At 48.4% G+C, this 18804-nt stretch overlaps 7 protein-coding genes across 7 annotated transcripts in view; 3 read left to right on the plus strand and 4 right to left on the minus strand.

The window, feature by feature from the left end:
- Positions 1-1331: 1331 nt before the first annotated feature.
- On the minus strand, positions 1332-3602 carry VPS4 (vacuolar protein sorting protein 4). Its single transcript, XM_005820268.1, has 16 exons — positions 3491-3602; positions 3356-3433; positions 3272-3312; positions 3164-3212; positions 3050-3111; positions 2902-2998; positions 2737-2850; positions 2632-2677; positions 2466-2581; positions 2318-2413; positions 2172-2269; positions 2051-2120; positions 1816-1979; positions 1724-1774; positions 1551-1673; positions 1332-1502 (listed from the first exon to the last, which is right to left on the minus strand). Exons 1-16 carry the CDS (start codon positions 3596-3598, stop codon positions 1484-1486), a joined length of 1332 nt encoding a protein of 443 aa, XP_005820325.1. The 5' UTR covers positions 3599-3602; the 3' UTR covers positions 1332-1483.
- An 824-nt stretch (positions 3603-4426) lies between these two features.
- GUITHDRAFT_160291 (hypothetical protein) lies at positions 4427-6267 on the plus strand. Its single transcript, XM_005820269.1, has 5 exons — positions 4427-4456; positions 4776-5757; positions 5816-5893; positions 5951-6010; positions 6070-6267. Exons 1-5 carry the CDS (start codon positions 4443-4445, stop codon positions 6127-6129), a joined length of 1194 nt encoding a protein of 397 aa, XP_005820326.1. The 5' UTR covers positions 4427-4442; the 3' UTR covers positions 6130-6267.
- Positions 6268-6358: 91 nt separating this feature from the next.
- On the minus strand, positions 6359-7022 carry GUITHDRAFT_166487 (hypothetical protein). Its single transcript, XM_005820270.1, has 5 exons — positions 6828-7022; positions 6647-6771; positions 6550-6597; positions 6431-6484; positions 6359-6384 (listed from the first exon to the last, which is right to left on the minus strand). The coding sequence occupies exons 1-5, from the start codon at positions 6994-6996 to the stop codon at positions 6364-6366; spliced, it is 417 nt and encodes a 138-aa protein (XP_005820327.1). The 5' UTR covers positions 6997-7022; the 3' UTR covers positions 6359-6363.
- A 362-nt stretch (positions 7023-7384) lies between these two features.
- On the plus strand, positions 7385-7933 carry GUITHDRAFT_158919 (hypothetical protein; the record flags this gene model as incomplete). Its single annotated transcript, XM_005820271.1, has 1 exon — positions 7385-7933. One exon carries the CDS (start codon positions 7385-7387, stop codon positions 7931-7933), a length of 549 nt encoding a protein of 182 aa, XP_005820328.1.
- A 27-nt stretch (positions 7934-7960) lies between these two features.
- On the minus strand, positions 7961-8688 carry GUITHDRAFT_156072 (hypothetical protein; the record flags this gene model as incomplete). Its single annotated transcript, XM_005820272.1, has 3 exons — positions 7961-8085; positions 8133-8240; positions 8285-8688. Coding segments are annotated over 3 exons (558 nt in total), but the record flags the coding sequence as incomplete, so codon positions are not given.
- Positions 8689-13755: 5067 nt separating this feature from the next.
- GUITHDRAFT_120467 (hypothetical protein) lies at positions 13756-14686 on the plus strand (the record flags this gene model as incomplete). The annotated part of the gene is made up of 7 exons (XM_005820273.1): positions 13756-13960; positions 14010-14038; positions 14086-14137; positions 14186-14297; positions 14342-14489; positions 14531-14584; positions 14630-14686. The coding sequence occupies 7 exons, from the start codon at positions 13756-13758 to the stop codon at positions 14684-14686; spliced, it is 657 nt and encodes a 218-aa protein (XP_005820330.1).
- Positions 14687-14760: 74 nt separating this feature from the next.
- GUITHDRAFT_166490 (hypothetical protein) overlaps positions 14761-18804 on the minus strand; it is a gene marked incomplete at both ends in the record, with an annotated part of 10613 nt that continues 6569 nt past the window's right edge. The window contains 18 exons of the mRNA XM_005820274.1: positions 14761-15102; positions 15147-15245; positions 15292-15334; positions 15382-15444; positions 15524-15611; positions 15800-15845; positions 16228-16311; positions 16359-16418; positions 16657-16717; positions 16894-16950; positions 17158-17287; positions 17331-17400; positions 17446-17493; positions 17538-17571; positions 17621-17688; positions 18003-18239; positions 18265-18390; positions 18612-18665. Of these exons, the coding sequence (XP_005820331.1) occupies positions 14761-15102; positions 15147-15245; positions 15292-15334; positions 15382-15444; positions 15524-15611; positions 15800-15845; positions 16228-16311; positions 16359-16418; positions 16657-16717; positions 16894-16950; positions 17158-17287; positions 17331-17400; positions 17446-17493; positions 17538-17571; positions 17621-17688; positions 18003-18239; positions 18265-18390; positions 18612-18665 (1710 nt within the window). The remainder of the gene's footprint in view (positions 15103-15146; positions 15246-15291; positions 15335-15381; positions 15445-15523; positions 15612-15799; positions 15846-16227; positions 16312-16358; positions 16419-16656; positions 16718-16893; positions 16951-17157; positions 17288-17330; positions 17401-17445; positions 17494-17537; positions 17572-17620; positions 17689-18002; positions 18240-18264; positions 18391-18611; positions 18666-18804) is intronic.

Consider the following 18804-nt stretch of genomic DNA (forward strand, 5'->3'; position numbering starts at 1 on the left):
CTTAGACTCTGATAGACTCTATTGGCCTTGCAAGACGGGTGGTTTTCAGAATCATGTACCCCGTGTTGGGGTAGGGTATCCTGAGTTCCAGAAATAGCGCAAGGGCCGCGCAATGTTCGGACTCCTGCAGCAGGTACGATGAAGGGAGAGAGAAACGCAACCGATGACGAGCGCGTAATGTCAAGTTTAACCCATCAAATACATGATAGTTCACGACGCGTAGAGAGCATTGATTTGTTGTCATCACTTGGATTCGTGATGATCACGCAAGTAGTTGTAAGTGATGGTGTTTGCACCAGTAAAATGCGATGTTTGTCCTGTGGCGGTTAGGATTGTTGAGAGAAGGGCATGACGATCACAGAGAATTGATGCTAAGATGTTCTTGATGTAATTTTGCGGTGTTCTTTATGTCTTGGAATGTGTGAAGTTAGGAGATAGATTCGAGACATGGTTTGAGGCCTTAGACCATTGTACTCGAGAGAAATTAGAAAGTTGTTTGAGTCAATACGATTCTCAGAGATGATAGGCTAATTGTTGATGTTTTTTTTATGCTCCATATGATCGAAGAAATGAGACTCTTCTCATGCAAAGCATTTGTATGTAGCAACATACTTGTTTTTATGCCAGAACGAAATGACCATCAAGCATCGAAGGGCTGATTTATAGTGTTTTCTAATGCCGTTACCGAGATCTTTGATGTTCTATATCACGCTCATGAAATTGTTACTTGCATTCACTTACACTAGCAAATCTGATGATGTTGTAAACATAGCTTTTTAGTATAGTACCTGTCATGATAACAAGCGTGTCTTGGTCGATTTGAATACGATTCTGAAGTTGCTTGTTACGACATTCTAATCTCAACTTCTTTTGATGTTTCCAAATGTTAACTTTGAATAGACCGCAGCGGCCTCCGAGTACGGTGGACCTACACCCACGGCCCACGTTGATGCAGATCAGTATCTTGGATTCGTAGGCATCCCGAAGCCCCCTGTGAGATCTTATGCTGCCTGAAAGATCATTCGCCGATCCTTGACTTGTTCCGCAGCCTGGATACCTCCCACCTCTTGGCGCCAGCGCATACACCTGGCCGAACATCTTCAAGAACATGAAGCGCATGGACTACTGCGTAGACAAGTTTGACTTCTTGGGCAACAGGGTTGCTTGTATCAATAAGTTCACTGGACCCCTGCTGAGCTAAGAGTATTTGATCAAGCATAGACAATGAATCTTGCGGATGATGTTGGAGTACTCATGTAGGCGTTTCTTTTTGGAATTGGTTCGGGCAGAAGTTAAATACATCCAACTTGTGACATCTATGCACGACAGATCGTCGTCAGCAACACTTTACACCCATACTTGATTCTCAACTTCTCCATCAATCATGTACACTAGTGATTTCAAAGTGATGCAAAAATTTGCGAAATCCATCTTTTCAGCGAAGCTATATGTAGTATCCAAACAAAGTGCAAGGGACGGGCTTTTATCCCTCTTGTCCATACCTGTGATACAGTGTCAGGTGTTTTGGGAGCTTGCATCTTTGTACGCACTCTTTTGTGAATTTCTCAAATTCCTGAAGATCATTCAGACTGACAGAAGGTTTGCAGCGCGCAAGTGTTTTCTCAAAATCTCTGTAGGAAACTGGAGGAGCAACCAACTTGTCTGCAAGGTTGCTACATAACAAACATCAGACCTCTTCATTCCCAGCACAGTTTCGACGTACTTCTTTGCAAGATCCATGATTGTCATCTCTTCTCCGTCTGGGTCACTCGGGCTACGAAAGATTAGATCAATCATTACACAACCGAAACGAACCTGCACGGCATCAACTTCTCCTCTTCAACGCCCTCGGGATTCTTGACCATGACTCGCTTGAAAGCCTGTGCGTCTTGGCATCGCCTCACCGGCTCCATAACAGCGTCTCGTATCAACACGGCAATATCACTCCCAGAAAAGCCATCCGTTCTGCTGACAAGAGTCTGCAGGAATGATGTCAAAGGATTGATCAATCCGATGAATCAAGGCAGGCTATTCAAATTACATAGAATACCTGCAATTGCTCATGCTCAAGACCGGGCTTAGGGTCCATCTTGGACAAGTGAATATCAAGAAGCCTCCTCCTGCAATTGCTTTAGGTGGAAGAGGGGATGACACCAACTTTGTTGCAGAACCTTGCTCGTTCATCAGGTAGAGGAATGTAAATTCTTCGTTGGCACCTTCGACGCACAGCACTATCGATTGCCCATGGCAAGTTTGTGGCGCACAACACCTTGTGGTCGACAATGAATGATAACAATCAATTTGGTTAATGACACACCAGCAATCCTTCTAGAGAATTCCCAAGCCCGTCCATTTGAACAAGCAATTCAGTTTTTATCCGTCTTCCCGATTCACTGTCGCTATCGTTTCTACTCTGAGAATTGCAGAGTTATACATAATGCTGAACTGATATCAAGGATACTTACTGTGGCAATCGAATCAATCTCATCGATAAAAATTATGGATGGTTTTTGTTCACGAGCTGTTTCGAACAACATTTTTACCAATTTTTCACTTTCACCCAACCACTTTGATGTCAAGTCTGTATCAACCATCATCATTATATGCGCTTGACAGACATTCAAAGGATACCAGCAGAAGAAACTGATAAAAAGGTTGCTGAGGCTTCCGTTGCAACCTAAAACAAGCACTGTAAGATCAACCCAGCATGAACAAGTATATTCTCAAGGATATCACCGCCTTAGCTAGAAATGATTTCCCCGTCCCAGGAGGACCATAGAGCATGATACCACTCCATGGCTTTCTTCCAGAACCCTGAAAGAGCTGCGGAAAATTGATAGGCAAGATGACCTAAACTATGAGTGTTCACTACACGATTGCGAGGCGCACAATAAACAAAACCGCTTCTTTGAGAGCTTCTTTTGCTTGTTCAAGGCCTGCAATGTCTTCCCAACGAACGTTTGGTTTTTCTTGGACGATGGCACTTTGTATCGCATCTCTACAGGAAAAATCAGGAGTTATGTGATTACAATTTGTGATAGCTGTCAACCTCATTCGACCTTTCTCTTTCTCGCTGTCCCCTCCAGCCGGCACTGCTGCTTTCTTGGCTTTCTGTCATCGGGTGAGAAGCAGGTATCTTTCACAAGCATACTAGAACACACACCGGAGGATCCTTCAAAATCTCTTGAATCTTTTCTGCACGCTCCATATATCTTTCGACACAATATTACATTTGTGTGAACCATCCAAGGAGAACAAGTTAAACACATACTCTTTTGCAAACTTTCGAAGTTGTGCAGTAATGTTGGGGTTCTGGACTTATACATAAGAAAAAAAAGTGCCATAAGAGAATTACCTTTTCCCATTTCATAGCTGTCATGAAGGTATCTAAGCATGTTCGATATGCATGAAGCGCTTCGTCGTATTTTTCTCGCTGATGAATTCATTTGTTACTGACTGATTTCCTTCCGCTTCTCTATCCATCTCTGACCTGTTTTTCCCAGTCTGCTGGATCCTTCAGAGCTGTTGCTTCTTTATCCAGCTCAGTTGCAATGCGAGCCTTTTCAATCGCTTTGGCTTTGAAGTCAACTGTTGCCATACCTGTATAATGAGTTACAATAATAGTTCAGTTTATGTATTGAGCGTCGTAGTCAAACATATGTTCAAAACATGAGAGACACTTCAGCTAAAATTGCAGGCTTTCCCGAAGCTCTTTAGCGATTTCCTGGTTCGATTCTTCATGGCTCAGCAATCATTTTTCCACCTCCACTACGCTCTGATCAAGTTTCTCCACCTATATTTTTGATTCCTTGCCACACATGACTTTCTTTAACATCTTAGTTTCGTCATCATGGGCTACTTTGTTCGAACATTATGCTGTATTTCTCCTCTTTCTCCCTGGCTTGCCTAGCATGCTACAACGCAGTCAAAGGCGATCAAGGGCAAGCATACACAGTGCTAGTAGAGTCTTTTCTTTTCCTCCCCTACTGCTCGCTACACCTGGTACTACACAAACAATTGTATTTTAAATTAAAAATTATTGCTATCATATTATTACATAAAGTTTTAAGATTAGTCAATACAACAAAACCTAAAGTACCGAGGTAGGGGAAGAACATATTTAAAAACAATTTAATAGAATCTTAGACCGATAAAAAATTATTAACTTTAAAATCATTACGACAAAATAGATAAAACGTTTTTGATGTGTTATTTAGGACATCCTATTTTTTCCTATGCACCCATCTATGACCCACTAGGTCCTTCCTCGTCGGCGAGGAGGCCTCTGCCATCCGTTGACCCTCCGTGAGTTCGCTCAATTTCATTAAAATGAAACCTTGATATGTATATTTGAAATATCTTTATTGCTATTTGAAAACGTCTAGGATTTGTGATCGAGAGGGTTAACGCGACGGGAAACCATGATGCGCGTCGGCGGCGCAATGGCAGCTTTCAGGTACCCCAGAGCGAACTTTTAAGCGCAATGCCTGGAATGCTGGAATGCTAGAAGAAGGAGTAGTCCTGAGACATGCTTGACTGAATCCTCTGGCTTCCTATGCCCCCTCGAGCTAGTTTTCTTCTGTCAAGTGCATCCATGCATTCATGACTCTTTCTTTGGGGCGTTACCGTAGGAATCACATATCTTAGTTATCCAGATAATTTGCTCTGCCATTTTGTATTCAATGGTAGACACGAGGTATTTGAGATAGAAATGTCCCGCTTGCATTTTGTTTGCATGTCTTTTTTTTGAATTCTTGTGACTGATTTCGATTCAGGAGTGCTGCGAGCGTATCGATTTCAAAATCAGCGGCATGGAAGCCTTTGTCAACAATCAGCAGAAGGCAGATGTCAGTTTCAGCGAAGGCTTTGACATATTCTTCGCGTGTGAAACCGGGAGACGAACTTATCATGAATGTGGACGAAAGCACCCTGGCAAAACCATCAGGCTCTCAATCTCTAGTCAGATTTCTAGCATCATCAATTTCCCCGACCGATTACGTGGTGATGCATGCCCAGGATGATTCTTCAGTGCCTTCTCCCCCGACAATGTCCAAAAAGAGGTTTGTTCAGGCTCATGATATCAAGCCAGTTCACGCCATTCATCACGTTTTCGACAAGTTGCCTTCGCTGCCGGCTGTTGGGGGTGTTGAAGGGGTGGCAGTCGTGGAGGAGTCTGGTCCTAATTCCAAGCTCAAAGTGGGTGATTGGGTGATCCCTCTTCCCGGAGTTGGTACATGGAGGACTCATGCACTACTTGATGAATCACAAGTGATTCCCGTACGCAATGACATTCAACCTGAATATGCTGCAGTGTTGGGTCTTGGACCAGCTACAGCATACAGATTGTTTCATGATTTTGTCAATCTGAAGGAGGGAGACTGGATTGTTTTGAACTACAGTGACTCTCTCGTTGGGCAAACCGTGGTTCAACTTGCAGCAAAGAAGGGAGTGAAAGTGATTGCAATGCTTACACCATACCAGTACATTCAAGTGTTCTCGGCGCATCTGAAAGCGCTGGGAGTGGACATCGTGGTCAATGAGAATGTTGTGAATACATGGAGCATGCGGGAAATGCTTTCGGAATTGCCTCCTGTTAAGCTCGGACTCGATTGCCTTGGGGGTGATTCTGGTCGAAAGGTTGCCAGAGTAGTTGGAAAGAATGGAACTTTCGTCTCATATGGAAATGTCGATGCTTCTGGGTATTATGCATCCTACAAACCCTTCATGATCCCAAAAGACAAGAACTTGAACATCCAGGTGCCCTCCTGATATTCTTTTTGCAAAAATGTTTTGTGTTTGATTGACATCTATGCAGCAATTTCTTCTCAGCAGTTGGTTAGCGAAGGCATCACAAGATGAAAAAAAGAAGATGATAGACGATCTTGCCACAATGGTAGATATATGTTTGCTTGCTTCGTTTCTATACCTGGCCCTCAAAGCCGTTGGTCAGGTCAAAGACACCAAGCTTCATCTTTTGATGGAGCGCAAACCCTTTGAAAGCCATCGACTGGTGAGTTTCCAAGATTTGGTTCTTTTTCTTGCAAGATTTGCAGCCTGAACAAATCTTAGGCATTGAGGCTCGGATGGGAGATGATGCGAGACCGTCGCCTTGTGATGACCATGAACTAAAACGAAGCGCGAATTCAATCTTCACCAGGAACTAGCATTATCTGTAAATGATATTTCAAGCACACTTATGCTGTTTGATGAACTGTGCCACTCAATTGCATTTGAGTAGAATATTGATTTAAACTCTACTCGAATCTGCTTTCCCTTTTCGTTTGTGCTTCGGTTGGAATCACATCACGTCATATCACATCACATCACTTCGAATAGAAATGTGCAGGCGCATACTTCACAACCTCAGCAGCCTCTGCCAAGGACCTGGTGATAATGTCAAAGAAACAACAGAGTGATTCACAGAAATGACTTCGCAAAGCTCCTTCCGATCCTTCCTCATCTTTTTGATTTCCTTCCCTTGTTGCTGTCGTGAAGAAAAAAAAGAGATAAAAAAGTTTAAGTTGGTTACAGCGCATCGAAGTTCTGCACCTGAGCCTTGCGAATATCAGCTTGCCATCTCGGGACATTTCCTGATTTCTGAAGCAGAGTATGAGAGAAACATGTCTCCCTTTGCAGGCATGCTTACATCCTTCTTTCTGATCTCCTCAAGCTGCTTCTTGACATCCTCTGGAGTTTGTGCAGCTGGAGCGCTTTGAATAGGCACTGGTTCTGCTGCAAGAACAGATGAACTTCCAAGAGCTGTGACAAGGCCTGCGAAAGTAATGATATCATTCAAAACAATGTATCACTTGGATTCTGAAGTTTACCTGACGCTAAGGTTGTCATAGCTGCTCTCCGAGACATGTCCCTGCATGCAGAGACCTCCACACTTGATTTTTCAAGAGACATAGACGGGAAGGTGGAGGGGAGAGAGAAAGACATTGCCACTGGCAAGCAGCAAACGAAGGCCGCGATCGTCATTCGAACAAAAGCCATTTTGATGGTTTATATGACTTCGCTCCGAGGCTCTGTTGGCCACCTGCAAGCATGAAACGGTTCTGTAACCGTTTCTCAAGGTCATTCAAGAAATTTACTATGTTACTTTTACGTTGTATCCGGTTGTGCCCCCGCACCTCTACCAGTTAACTGAAGTTTTTGAGAGGACGTTATTAGTTAGGGGCTGGCCCGTTGGCTGCTCTCTATGCGACTCAATCGAATGGCAAGGGAGCGCGGGATGCTAATGAGCCTGGTGGCAATTAGCGTCATGGCTCGCTCCTCGTCCTCCTTTAGCTCTGCTTTTTCTGCGTCACCCTGGTGTAGTCAGACTCTGAGAAGCGTGGCCAGAGAGAGGGGGGGCGGTGAAGCCGGGGATGGAAGGATCGAAATGATCCTAGGCCCCATGTTTGCTGGGAAGAGCACAGAACTAATGCGAAGAATGCGTAGACACAAACTCGCGAATCTTCAATGCATCATCATCAAATACGAAAAAGATCTCCGTCACGGTGAGGGGTTAGATAAGCTTGCCACACATGATAATCATAGGGTTGCTGCTGTGCCTTGCTCGCGATTGTACGATCTTTTCAAAGAAGCTTCGAGCATGGACGTGATAGGAATCGACGAAGCTCAGTTCTATCCGGATCTTGTTGCCTTTTGCGAAGAACTTGCTGAGATGGGAAAGATTATCATTCTCTCAGCACTTGATGGCGATTTCCGACGCGAACCGTTTGGGGCAGTGACGAGTCTTGTGCCCAAAGCAGAGAGTATCATCAAACTAACAGCTGTATGCAAGCTTTGTCATCAGGAGGCTTCTTTTACTCGCCGGACAACAGCCGATGTCGCGCTCGAGGCCATTGGAGGTGAAGAGATGTACATGCCCACCTGTCGAAAGTGTTTTCGGGCACCTTTGCCTTCACGGGAGACAGGAGGGGAGTGATGTCCGACGACTCTTAGATGCCGCAATGCGTAAAATCATTTCAATGACTCTCTCAAGTGTTGATCCACACGAAAAAAATATGCTAGATGTACAAAGTTTGTTGCATTCACAACTCCTTGAGATGTAAAATTGCAAATTCGCTGATAGTCCATCTGCATGCTTTGTTATTACCATCACAGCATACAAACTGTTTTCTGACCCTGTGAAAGATCCTGCCAGAAATGTGCGCGGATTTTGACCTGAAGGACATCGATATGTGCCCCCGAGGAGGGAGCGAGATCGCAAAGGGACTTTGAGATCGAGAAGCCTGGAGGCAAGGTCAGCGTTCAAACGGGCAACATTTAGCTTCACAGGTCAGCCCCTCGTTCGCCGCACGCAATGCACTGGTCTGGCACGATCTCCACGCCCGGGTGCTCTTGGTGCAACTTTGACAACTTCGTGATGGGCCCAGGCTTGAGTCGGAACAGGAACGAGTCGTTGGTGAGCCCAACAGATCTCCTCCTGACAGCCGGTTTAGGGCTGAAGCATCCGAAGACGTGGTCCTCAACTCGGACAATAACCAGCAGCGGCGCATTCAGGGTGAGACGAGGAGATTTGAGCAGCTCGCTCTCGAACCCGTCGCGCGATGCCAGGAATGTCGTCATGCCCACAGTCAAACGTTTGCATCCTGTCCACTCCAGCAAAGTGCTCAGCTGCTCTTCATTGAGCCCAAGACGTTGTGAGAAGCTAAAATGTCTGCTTGTCGCTCGTCTCTCCTCCAATGGCCCAGTAGGCCCATGCTCTGAGTCATTTATCGCGAGCCTGACGTGTTCTTCCCCTTCATCAGCGGGGGTAAAGTCGCCCGGAGACAACTTGATCTGCCCTTGTCTGTCGACAAACACGGCAAGCTCGGTTGCCTCGAACGAAGTGAGGCCCCTCAACCACTCGCTTCCCTCCACCTCTTCAGGGGCACTGAAAGTGGCTCCGAGCTGCAGCAAACATTTCGTCCGGTTTCGCAAGTCCAAGAAGAGGTCTGGACCTCTTCCAAAGATGAGACCAGAATCGTAGAACTTTCCGTCGATTAGTTGTAGAGTACAAGAATGAAGAATAGCAAATGCAGCATGGCGCTTCAAAGGACATTTCACAAACTGAGGAACCTGCGGATCTTGCGTCTGAAACGAGAAGAGGAAGGCATCAGCATCTGTCTTATAGCCTCCATACCGCGACCATGGGATTGAAGAGAACGCACCCATGTAACAAGAGCTTTCTTTTCCCTTGGTTCGGATTCTGCAACTCACAAGAAAGAATATTTTCTCGAGATTCTCGAGCGTGCTGTGTAGTATATTGATATTCCAGTTTTCTTTTGATGCCAGGTAAACCAGATTTTCATGAGAGAGAGTCTGTCGTATCCCCTCTTCTAAGCATTTCTTCTCCTCGGCATTCAAGCTCATAGATGGCGATAAATTCAATGTCTGTGAGAAATTATTTTGCCACGGGACGTGTTGTTCATGCACTGAGGAATAATTTTCGCTTTCAACGATGCTCGTCCTTCTTGAAAGTGCATAATCGACTTCTCTGATTCTTTCTCTAACAGAATTTCTTGCGAAGTGACACCTTACAGCCAACTGTATCACCATGACTGATCGCATGAATCTCATTCTGATGCGCTTGGGCCACCCGAAGTCTTGTGGGATGGGCATAAAGTGCGAGTGTTTCACGTAGTAAACTGTAAGTCTCTTGTACATGCGCAGAGTTGTCGGGTGTCCCACCATCTTGTGCGCAAGGAACGCGAGGGAAACAGGAAGTTCCATGGCCGACAAGCGACGAAACTTCACCAACAGAAACAATCGATGCAGGTGCCCTCGGAACACGCTCTGCAACAGCATGGCAGACGAGAATGCTTGGTGCGAATAGGGTGCATGAGTCCGATCACACTTGAAAACTCTCTCGGCAATTCGTAGTTTGTCTCCTCGCCACGCGAAGTCTTGCTGGAAGTTGAAGGCCAGCTTTGAGCTCAACCTCCTGACCTGACTTCGATCTACCTGATTCGCTGGGAATGCGGAGAAGGGACGACTCGGCGAGTCTCGTCTTGTCACCTGCCTTGGAATCGCCGTCATCGGTCGAGCGGGTCGCGGGGAGGTTGCTGTTGGAGATGAAAACGACGATGGCGCATCGTCTGCACAGATGGCGTTACCAAGAAAGAACAATCGTGGCTGATTCACCTTGCTTGTTTTTGCTCTGTACCTCCGCCAATGTCTTTTCTACATATCCCGGGTGCTTGCTTGTGGTGATATCAAGCATGTCGTGAAGGTAAAGAATCCCGTCGTCGGATGATCTCTTACTCCAGCCCGGAGGCAAGGATCCATCTCCAATCAGAATTTTGATGACATACATGGGGGCTGAAGTGACGAGGGAGTTGACGGCACAGAACGCTTGGAGGGTGAGGAGATACTTGGAGAAATACTTGTAGAGCGGCTCCCACGTTTCCCTTCCCTTCCGCATGTCTACCACATGCACTCGAATCTTTCTTTCGGGAAAGTTCGCTGGAAAACTCACCATGTCCTTTGTGCACCTTGCACAGACTCCCTCCCATTCAGCACAGGGGCAGCTTCCGAACCTCTGGTCGAAGTCGAGCACGAAGCCACCTGTCCTTGCGACAGCCTCATCCATGAACCCTTGCAGCGTCAGGTCGTATGTCGACGCCTCGAGCTGCGTGCGAACCCCGACGGGTTTACCTCTTGAGAGCAGCACGACTCCCTTCAAGGTCACAAACTCACTCGGCGCCTCGGAGCTTCTCCGCACGCGGATGGCACAAGCGGGGCCTTGAACAACGTGGAGCAGATCCTTGTCGTCCAGAAACTCTCGGAGGTGACGGACGCACTGGTCGTTGTCTTCCAGCCAGACCTGAGCCAAGTCATCGCAAGCACTTGGGATGAGAAGAAATAACCTTTAAGCTCTTCGCTCGATCTTCCACAACAAGACGACCTGAAGTTCATAAGATCAAAACTTTCATACCAACATCGAGTTGCAGACCATATCTCTCCAGTCCGCAAGAATTTCTAGTTTTTATTTTGCATCCATCGTATCTCATCCATTGTTGCGTAATGTTTGAACTGTTACTATTCCTCCTTGCAGTTGACAGGGCAGGCACAGTGCTGCTCTGTGGGCTTCTTACTTTAGATGACATCGAAGACCTTTTGATGTCTTTGTAGTTAGACGCTATCGCTGATTCAACCTGACCCTCGCTCCACATGACTTCATCGTCGGCTGAATGATCGTTATGATGGTATTCGAACGTGATTTTGATGTCCTTGACATTGCTTGTTATCTTTCCATTGCGCAACTCAGATGCCATGTCATAAAACTGCTCACTGAGCTCATTGTAAATACCATCCAAGCTTCTGGAAGTCGCTTGCAATGCACGAGACATATCTATGAACACTATGATGGAACCAAGTTGAAGTCTGTCGACTATGATCTAAATATCTTCAGTCAGCCAGTGTGTGGTACATGCCAGTATACGCTTACCTCTTCAGGTCTCAGGTCCAAACAGTTTGCAAGCTCATTCTGAAGCTTTGCAACGAAGTAATCTTTAATTGCCATGATTTCCTTGTAGTTCATGTCTAATTCGAGGATCAGCATGGGACGCACAGAAATTTCCTCGTTGACTGGTGCTTCTTCTTCTTCCTGACTGGTGGAACCGTTAGAAAGCGCCTCTAGTTGTTGGTCGCCTTGTTCAGAATCTTTGTCAAAAATTTCAAAGCGCTGAGCATTTATGGATGAACGCTGTTTCCATCGGTCGAATGGCGGCTTGCCGTCGAGCTCTCCTTCTCTCGATAAGTAGATATCTTTGTCTGACATGATGGCTTGTTGCTCGTGCTGCCCCCTATTATCGTGTTTTGCACTTGAAGGACGCGCAGGTCTGGTCGAGGGTGCTGCCAAGCTCTGTCTGCCTGCTTTGAAGTGCGATGGAGGCGTTAAACTTGAAGGGCTTGGAACTTTATCGGGAGAAGCTGCAGCATGCTGCAACTGCAACGCCTTGCGAGATGAAACAACTGACCTTGCCTTGTGCGCCAGGTATGCCAAGCCTATGACCGAAGACGCTGACAACATGACGGTGAAGTCACGTCGTAGCAAACATCGTTTGATCGATGCTGCTATCACCTCGGCTGCGGAGATTTCATTCCATACCAGCACGACGTCGAGCCAGTCGCTGAGCATGAGAGGAGCATGCTGACGCTTCTTACCATCACCCGGCAACTGCTTAAGGTCGAAGTGGACCTGCAGCTCCGTCAACTGGAACTTTTGTTGAGCACCTGCTCGGCCCCAGGCTGCCTCGCGATGGAGAACATTGCTAGAGGAGCTTGAAACTTGGAAGTCGATTTGAACAACCAAGTCCTCTGATATGTGAAGCTTCGGGAATGCAGAACGGGCATCTCTTCGATTGCAGCTATGCTTGTCGCCAAGCTGATCCTGGAGGATCGTTCCCACTGCATGGCCAGATTCTTCTCGCTCTAGTCTCCCGTGGTCCTGATAGTAAACGCGAGAGAGCTCTCGTTGATCTGCAAGAGCCTTTCCATCAGGTAGGTCCAGGTCAACGACGAAAGATGCGGAAAGACGGCGAAAACTTTTCATCTCCCTCAGTCAAGGCTGCTTCCGAACTTGCTCGACCATCTGTAATGCCGCGATTAGGACATCGTGGCACTTCGATCATCCAACACAAAAGCTTGTTCTGTGACGTGCATGTAGGAAATTCTATCCATCGCAAGCACTTCGCTCCTGTTGTTGCAAGCCATGCAGACGGTCTCGGAAGCCTACTAACGGGCGGGCACTCGTCGAGTCGGAGAAGTCGAGCTGACCTCGTGAGAGTATAATGAAAGAAACAAGGGCAGCAAGTACTTAATAGTCTTTCCTTCCAGTACACCACTGGTGCCTTGAAAGACCGATGTCCACCGATGACGGTCCGATAATCACACGGCGGCGGCGCGGCACTACGCCGGGCCACGGGCTTTTATTAGTTTTTACTCAAAGTTAAGTTAAAAATCAGTACAAGGACAATCAGGAGACCGTCTGTAGGGGAGTCGAGAGTTATTTAGGGGTGGGTCACCACCGACCCGGTCCCGGACCGAACGGTCCCGGCCGCTCAGTGATCGGACTCAGACGGCTTCGGTAACCTGCGGGCCCGGCCGGGCCGGCGAAGCCTTGAACGGTTGTCGGCGGATCATCGGATCTTTTGCGATCCCCGAGAAGCAGACTTATTTTTACTCACATTTGAGCTAATTAGATAATTTGTAGTTAAAATAAAGAGAAAGCTGTTAAAATAAAGAGAAAGCTGTTAATTTAGTTTAAAAGCAAGGAGGGCCTTATTAATAAAGAAGCGGCCCCTGCTTCCACCAGAGGCCGACAGAGGATGGTGAAGTCAAGCAGTTCTTCTTCAACCCTCTTCCCCAATACCCTCATCATTTCCTTCACCTCCTCCTCCTCATCTTTTCTCTCCTCCTCCTCCTTATCTTTTCTCTCCTCCTCCGCCAATCTTCTTCGCCTCCTGCTCCTGTGCCCACGTGCCCTTCTCCCATCTTCTTCACCCCTCGAAAGAGGGACGAAACTGATTACTTGTCTCCTTGACTTCTCGAGAACTGACCCCTTCAGCGATGCTGTTGTGTTGTTTCTTTCTTTTCATACGCGATTTCTCGTCGCATTTCCTTCTACAATTTCTTTGTTGTCTTGCTGGAACTGTACGACTTTCCAACCACTGCTGCATTCCTCTCTTTTGCTCGTCTCGTGACTATCTGTGACAGCGTACTCTCCTGCTTCTTGCTACTATTGCATGCTCGTCGGCATGGATGCCTGCTGCTCCTGTTGCGAACCTCGGGCTCAGGACACGTGCGACCCTTCCGCTCAGCAGCAAGAGGAACATGGCTCCTCGTGCCATGACCAGGGTCAACATGCTCGGAAACCTCTTCGGAGGTGGAGCAGGTGGAGGCCCAGCTGGAGGAAAGGTGGTCTCTAAGTGCTTCTTTGATATCGAGATCGGTGGCAAGCCTGCAGGTAGGATGTTGTCCATCTCGGAATTGACATGACTGAAGCTTGGGAACAGGGCAGATCAAGATCGGCTTGTACGACGAGGTGAACATGACGCTGCTCGTGTTGTTGTTGATGATGTTTGCCATCAGGATGTGCCCAAGACTGCTGAGAACTTCAAGAAGCTCTGCACGAAGGAGCTTGGTACCTCCTTGCACTGCCGTAGAGAAAGAAACTCAATGCTTTGATCAGGCTTCGGATATGAGGGCAGCGACTTCCATCGCGTGATCGCAGATTTTATGCTGCAAGGAGGTGATTTCACCCGCGGAGACGGCACAGGAGGCAAATCGATCTACGGAGAGAAGTGAGGTTTGTAGAAAAGCTTCTGTCTTGTAAGTCCATCGTCAGGTTCGCCGACGAGAACTTCAAGTTTAGGCACGCCAAACCCGGCCAGCTCTCCATGGCTAACGCGGGCCCCAACACCAACGGGTCTCAGTTCTTCATCACGACTGTTCCCTGCCCATGGCTTGACGGAAAGCACGTCATCTTCGGCGAGGTAGACCACACTGTCTGCCGCTCCCTGGTGATGCTCCACAGGTGCTCGACGAGCAGTCGATGAAGGTCGTCAAGTTGATCGAGTCTCAGCCAACTGTGAGTAATGCCGCTAGCTAACAATCTGTCTGACGTCACTCACAGGACATGCGCGATCGTCCCAAGGCTGGTGTCAAGATCGTCAAGGCGGGGGTCTTGTAAAAATGCAGTTGCGCGTAGCAAGTCATCAGGGATTTAGTCTTATGATTGAAGGAGACCAGTGTCCCTTTTTTGTCTCATGCATCTTTGAACGAGAGCGTTCCATCCTCACCAGCTCCTGTCACGAAGGAGGCGCCTTCCACCCGATCGCCCCATGCATACAGCTGGTTCAGCCGGTAACTGCCATCTCGCTCGGTCAGGCGTTGCAAGGAGTGAACAACAAAGTCCACCTGTTGAACCATCTTCTCGTCATCTGAACGCGCACCCACTGCAGAGCCGTCAGGGCCAGCAGAGGAGGGGAAGGAGATTTGTCTTGCCTGGACTCCAGTAGAGGGCAGAGCTGATCGGATCATCATCGAGCTCTCGTCTCGAAGCATGATCGTGTCGACCCTGTCCGTCCCGTAGGCCGCATAGACGTGCTGCATGTGGGTCACAAACGGCCGCGTTCTCCCGCTTGCCTTACTGTGACGTGCTCCTCCTCTTCCTTCACCTTCCCTTCCTCGCTTTCCTCCATGGAAACACCTCGATGGACGAGAAACCATTGACGCCCCTCTTCGCTTAACTGGCTCAACCTTGAGCGTACAGATCCTCCCCATCTTCGCACTTACCTGGACTGTGTAGCACCTAGCTGAGAAGTTTGAGCGCCAGTGCCTGCGTTGAGTCAGGACTGCAGGTAGCAAATCTCTACTTCCACGCACAGCTCGATTCGCTGCAGTGAAAATTTGGTCCCCAGGTTGACCTCGACGACCACGCTGTCGACCCTGCAGGACAGTAGCGTCAAGCACAAGATGATCAGGAGACAGAAAGGCAGGGAGGAGCAGGTCAAGAGAGGTCGAATACCCGGGACTTGACATCCAGAACGTGCTGCGGTTTGCCCCGCCGTCAAGAGCATTCCCAAAGTGATACGCTCCTCTCGCATCCGTCGGAGCTGAAGGCAGACTTCAGCAACACCAACCCAAAAATGAAGGAGAAGGAGAAGGAAGAGGATGAGCAGGAAGAGGAGCAGAAGCATCAAGAGTTGAGGAGGAGGATAAAGGGAGCGGAAGCAGCAGGATGAAAGGAGGAGCAGCAGGAGGATCAGCAGAAGCTGTAAATCACGAGACTTGGAAGATTCACCTGTTGATGTGACTTGATACTCGCAGTGTCGAGCTGCGTTCTGGACCTGCAGGAGACGCATCGCAACACTAAGAGGAGCACAACTATCTCCTCCTATCTCCTTGCAATGACTTGCCTCCTGCTTCTTTGCCATCAACTTCGCATTGTCCACATTCTTCTTCGTCCTCGGTGGCGCGAGCGCGCTCTGAAGTCAGGTGAGCAACAGCCAGGCGAAGCGGGAGGAGAGGGGAGGAGAGACGAAGAGAGGAGGAGAGGGGAGGAAAGAAGAAGCAAGGATAGGACAAGAGAGAAGGGAGGAGAAGAGGGAAGGGGAGGGGAGGAGGGGAAAGGAAAGGGGAGGGGAAGGGTAGAAGAAATGAAAGAAATGACACCAGAGGAAGGGAGAAAGATTAGAAAGGGTATGGAAGGAGGGAGGAACTGGGGGAGACCTGATCGAATTCGTAGACGATGTTGTAGGACAAGTAGTCTCGGATGGATTTGATACCACCAACGATGATGTTCTTAGGTGGATCCTGATAATGCAGAGCTGAGGGAAGGAAAAGTGAGAGTTTCAAGTCACTTTCAGCGGATTGTTGTGCAGTCGAAGATCATCGAGCCTTGTCAACATGCCGATAACGACCTGGCAATCAGCTCAGTGAGCAAGAGAGCAAAAGAGAAAGTGAGAGGTAAGTCAACAAGAGGAAGCAAGGGAGAGAGTCAGAAGTAGCAAGGAGGAGCGAATAGGTACAGGGATAGCAGAGATCTGATTGCCGAATAGCCACAAGCTCTGTGAACCAAGAGCAAAGGTAAGTAGGAGTCATTGTGATGATGAACAAGCATCTGTCCACCTCTCCCTCTTCCACTTCTCCTGCCCTCACCTCAAGGGAAATCAGTCCGGCCAACCACCAAGCAGTTCCGAGTTTCAGACGATTGTTGCCGCTGTGAACAGAATCAGCTTGTCCTCTTCTTCTGCTTTCCTCCTTCTCCCTTCATCTACTCCGATCTATCTGTGTTTCTGCGACGAACTACACATCTTCTCCCTCGCAATTTGCTCTTCCCGTCCCCCCTCTGGCCTCTCTCTACCCCCCCTCCCCCCCCGCCCCCTTGATGCGTACAGGGCAAGCTTCGTCATCCCTGTCAGCCTTCCGAGCTCTTCGGGAATGTTCTCAAGCCTGCAGTAGACAGCATCACAACGTTGAAGTCTCGGTCATCTTACTCTCCCCTCCCTTGCCTGCTGCTGCTGCTGCTGCTCTTTTTCATCCCATCCTCCTCCTCCTCCTCCTCCTCCTCCTCCTCCTCCTCCTCCTCCTCCTCATCATCATCATTCTCATCCTCATTCTAATCGCCGTATCCGTGAACTTCGTGATTGTATGAACGACCTGTTCCCATTGAGGGATAGCGAGATGATTCTGCTTTGCGCATCGGGTAAGCCAACCGAGCAAGACCGAGACAAGACTTGCCTTGAGCAGTTGCCAATTGACTTGTTCACTTCCAGGAGTTTGTTGTCATCTACCAGCACAGAATCATCGACATCAGGACAAGCAGAACCTACCGACACAAAGTTCTGTCAGGTTGGTGCAATGGAAGAGAGTGTCGGGGAGACGATCAATGCTGTTGCGTTCCTGCAAAGCTTGTGAGGACGAGCAACAAGGGATGAGCCTCAGCACCAGGTGGAGAGTTTCCAGCGCTGTCATGTTGTGTATTCTTGGATTGATCTGACGTCCTCGTCAACTAGGCTATAGGGGAAACAATCACGCACCGTAGTGATCTGATTGCCCGACAAATCCAGGTATCTGCCCATATGTCAGACTTCGATCTCACAGATCACACTACATGTATTACTTGATGTTGTAAGAGAACCGCGGGTCATCCACAAATTCAGTTGGAAACAACAGGAGTGACATGTTGGCCTGCACATAACATTAGTCATAGCGAGAAAGATCACTCGTCTTGTTCACCAATTCGCATATTCCTGTGTGCTCAGATGTTGCAATTCTCTTCCAATACTTTCTGAGAGTAGGAAACCTGAGGATGCTCAATCAGGGCCAGAAGCAAAAGAATCCAACGGGACTGAGATTAGATAGGCACAAGACAGAAAGAAGGGAATCTGAAGTCAATAGCGAGGATAAGAGCGATACGAACCCTTCGGTTTGAAAGTCGACAGGTGGATGCTTGAGGTTATTCCCGTTCTAAAACCAACTTCACCAACCCATCAAGTTTTTACCTGTCTTCTTACAATAGTGAAAGACTGAAGCATGTCTAGCGTGTGCATCTCAAAGGGGAGGATCGAGATCTGATTGTTGTCAAGAAACAGCTCTCTCAAGCATGTCTGCGCCATCTCCTCAACCACGAGGTGCACAGTGAACCATGTCAACACCTGCCATCGAGGAAAGCACTTGGCCGGCAGCTCTGAGATGACGTTGTTCTTGGCGGAGAGAGACTGCAGGACACCCTTGAAGGGCTGAACCAGCCCAGCAGCAGCTCACCTGAAGGTTGACCAGATTGCCGAGGAAGTGGACGGGGTAGCGGTCGATGGAAGGGGTGGGGAGCTCGTCGTACGGGCCCACCAGACGGAGAGGGTCCAGAGGCTCCTCCCAGTGAGGAGTGCGACCCTGCGAGGGTAGAAGAGACGAGGGTGAAAACCGGAGAAGAGGCGCTAGGAAAGCACGAGAGGACAGAAGCTGAGGAGGAGGAGGAGGAGGATGAAATGGAGGAAAGGTTCGAGGTAGGGGGGGAGGATGTACAGGTTCTTGTGGTGGTGGCAGAGCCAGAGGAGGTAACGGAGGGAAAGGAGACGAGAGAAAAGAGGGAGGAGGGATCGGGATCTTTATACCTTTGGAGTTCCAATATGGCGATAAGCAAGCTTTCCGCCGCCGACGATGACAGCCTGATGGTTGGATGGTCAGAAAGGATGAGATGGTGGCTGAAGGCCACATACAAGGCAAGCGAGAGCAAGGAAGAGAAGGAGGAGGAGGAGAGAGGATGGAAAGGGAAGAGGGGAGGGGGGAGGGAGGACGGGGGAGGAG

Source organism: Guillardia theta (genome assembly GCF_000315625.1).
Source record: "Guillardia theta CCMP2712 unplaced genomic scaffold GUITHscaffold_183, whole genome shotgun sequence".
In the NCBI taxonomy this organism is placed as follows: Eukaryota; class Cryptophyceae; order Pyrenomonadales; family Geminigeraceae; genus Guillardia; species Guillardia theta.

Bases quoted from the DNA above. Each gene is read 5' to 3' on its own strand.
- VPS4 (XM_005820268.1), bottom strand. From the start codon at position 3,598: ATGGCAACAGTTGACTTCAAAGCCAAAGCGATTGAAAAGGCTCGCATT. The intron at 3,434-3,490 runs GTCAGAGATGGA...TGAATTCATCAG, and splicing joins CAGCAGACTGGGAAAAACAG to CGAGAAAAATACGACGAAGC. The intron at 2,678-2,736 runs GTGATATCCTTG...TGCTTGTTTTAG, and splicing joins AATCATTTCTAGCTAAGGCG to GTTGCAACGGAAGCCTCAGC.
- GUITHDRAFT_160291 (XM_005820269.1), top strand. The intron at 5,758-5,815 runs GTGCCCTCCTGA...ACATCTATGCAG, and splicing joins ACAAGAACTTGAACATCCAG to CAATTTCTTCTCAGCAGTTG. The intron at 5,894-5,950 runs GTAGATATATGT...GCCGTTGGTCAG, and splicing joins TAGACGATCTTGCCACAATG to GTCAAAGACACCAAGCTTCA.
- GUITHDRAFT_166487 (XM_005820270.1), bottom strand. From the start codon at position 6,996: ATGGCTTTTGTTCGAATGACGATCGCGGCCTTCGTTTGCTGCTTGCCA. The intron at 6,772-6,827 runs GTAAACTTCAGA...TTACTTTCGCAG, and splicing joins TATGACAACCTTAGCGTCAG to GCCTTGTCACAGCTCTTGGA. The intron at 6,485-6,549 runs GTGCAGAACTTC...TCTTCACGACAG, and splicing joins CTGATATTCGCAAGGCTCAG to CAACAAGGGAAGGAAATCAA.